The sequence below is a fragment of the Hipposideros armiger genome, unplaced genomic scaffold (genome assembly GCF_001890085.2).
Source record: "Hipposideros armiger isolate ML-2016 unplaced genomic scaffold, ASM189008v1 scaffold_23, whole genome shotgun sequence".
Lineage (NCBI taxonomy): Eukaryota > Metazoa > Chordata > Mammalia > Chiroptera > Hipposideridae > Hipposideros > Hipposideros armiger.
In genome coordinates, this window is record NW_017731373.1 from 822,299 (window position 1) to 824,591 (window position 2,293).

Sequence of the window (2,293 nt, forward strand, 5' to 3'; positions counted from 1 at the left end):
CAGCTCAGCTCCAAGTCCAGTAGCTACTTTCAATCTAGTTGAATAATTATTCTGAATAATAACTAAAAAATTCAAGACAGTGATCCTTTTGCTAGAAGACAGAGGGATAGGATGTGAAGAGGGTGGGGCAATATGGGGTGGGGAAGGCTTAAAGGTATCAGTAATAACCTATTGCTTAAGTTGGATTATAAGTACACAGGTATTAAGTTTATTACTACTTAAAACTGTACACGTTAGTCTCCTGTATTCTTTTGTATGCATGAAATTTTTATAAACTATTTTTAAAATAAAAAAGGAAAAAGAAAGCTACTGGTTGGACTTACGAAACATGAAAACCTTGTAAGTTAAGGAGTTTTCAGACATGCTCATTTCATACACCAGATGCAATAACTACTGTTGAAATGCCATACTTCAGCATAGCTTTGTGAAATATTTGGCCAAAGAGAGGCGGGAAGTAGGATCTCTGATTTGAAAGTACGAAGGCACTATTACTTCTGGAAAAGAGTATCTGAGGGCATTCGCCGGGAGGACAGTGTTGCAGAGCTGGGAGAGTGCAGTGAAGGTCGACAGCATGGTCTGACGGCTCCAGCAAACACTTGCTGACTGCTTCAGCTCTGATCACAACTTTAATGCTTTCCCCTCAGAAAGTCTCAGCCGAGTCCAATGGAAGAGTGGACTCACACTCCAGGTATATCAGAAGAGAAGCTAATGGGAAAAGATTACATTTTGAAGCAAAACTTCCTTATAAGCCAATGTTACTAGGATATTTACATTCTCCCAAACTGAGGATACCTGTCTACCCATTTTAGAAGTTATTTGAAGTGAATATCATCAAGCAAATTCAAGCAAGCGGAATATCCTTGTTACTTACCCATTTGGAATACAATTTGATCTCAACTCTTGGCACATAACTGACAGCCTTCATCATGACATCATAAACATTTAGAAGGATGTGTATATAGTCATCGAATTCAGGTTCAAACTTAATGGTGTCATTATCAAGAATCAGCCTCACGATGAAACCTGGATGTTCAAAAGCTCTAATAGAATCCTGAAATTATAAATATACATATATATGAATATACATACGAATCGTGATAGACTAANAGATAAAACATAGATGTTTCTTCAAGAAGACTGGTTAACGGTAAAGGAGAGAGAAATAGCACAACGATGATGTTGGCTCGAAGTGGGGGTTGAAAGATGGAAGAGGGTTTTGAACATGTTTGTAAATTTCAGAAGTAGAATCAACAGTGAAAGAGAAATTTAAAGGGATGGAAAGCAATGTAGCTGAGCTCATAGGTAGAGAGAACTTTGAATGCTTTCTGGGAATGTGGGGAGACAGGTATGAAAGACTCTTGCTTTCTGATTCTTACTTTCTGAGCACATGGGGAGACAGGTATAAAAGGAGAGGTGAGTTGAGACATATAGGGGCAAGAAGTTGAGGGCATTCATATCTAGTGGTTCCTATAATAGTCCTGATGTGTCCTCTGTACATCTAGTGAGTCTGGTGAAAGGCATTATTAGGAGAAAAGGGGGAAAAATGGAACTGGCATGATCTCAGAGGGCAGTTAAGAGGCAGGGAAAATAGCTGTGAAATTAAAATAAATATTTCACTCAGCATGGAAAGCTACAAGTAACAGACATTTTCACTATTCTTCCATTACTTTTAGAGGAAAAGATGCTTTAAGCTGATTATGATTCTGGTTCTTAGATAAGTGACCCAAAGCCAAGTCCTCTTTCACCTGGTGCCTCCCTCTTCAGCCTTACCCCTCACCTCTCTTTCCTCACAGTGTCTGTGAAAAAAACACAAACCACTCCTAGTTCTTGGAATACACTATGCTATTTTCATACCTCACTCCATTCTACATAGTATTTTCTCTACCTGGAATTCTTTCACCCACATTATTCATCTGGCAGACTCCTATTCATCCTTCGAAATGAATTCACACATCACTTCCTCTTTGCAGCCTTCCCTGATTTCCCCCTCTCCTCCATCCTCCACACTGAAATAAAATTGTTTCCTTCTCCGTTCTACTTCTGTGGCTCAGTACAGTCCTTACTGTGCCCTATTGTAATTTACTGGTTTGTATGTCTATGCAGTACTGTAACTTTCTTCAGCAGTTTTATTCGTATTTAAAGTCCAAGTACCAAGTGTTTTGCCTAACATATGATCGATACATACAGCTTCCTTCAGGCTTCTTTACAGTCTGAAAGAAATTATTTTTAATGATCTTTTTCTTTCTCTAATACCATAACTATATAAAACAAATTCTGATTATTTGTTATACAC

At 38.3% G+C, this 2,293-nt stretch overlaps 1 protein-coding gene across 1 annotated transcript in view; it reads right to left on the bottom strand.

Moving 5' to 3' along the window:
* The window catches only part of DNAH7 (dynein axonemal heavy chain 7), a 235,048-nt gene that overhangs the window by 198,291 nt on the left and 34,464 nt on the right, over positions 1 to 2,293 (bottom strand). The window contains 1 exon segment of the mRNA XM_019635602.1: positions 872 to 1,051. Coding sequence (XP_019491147.1) covers positions 872 to 1,051 — 180 coding nt within the window.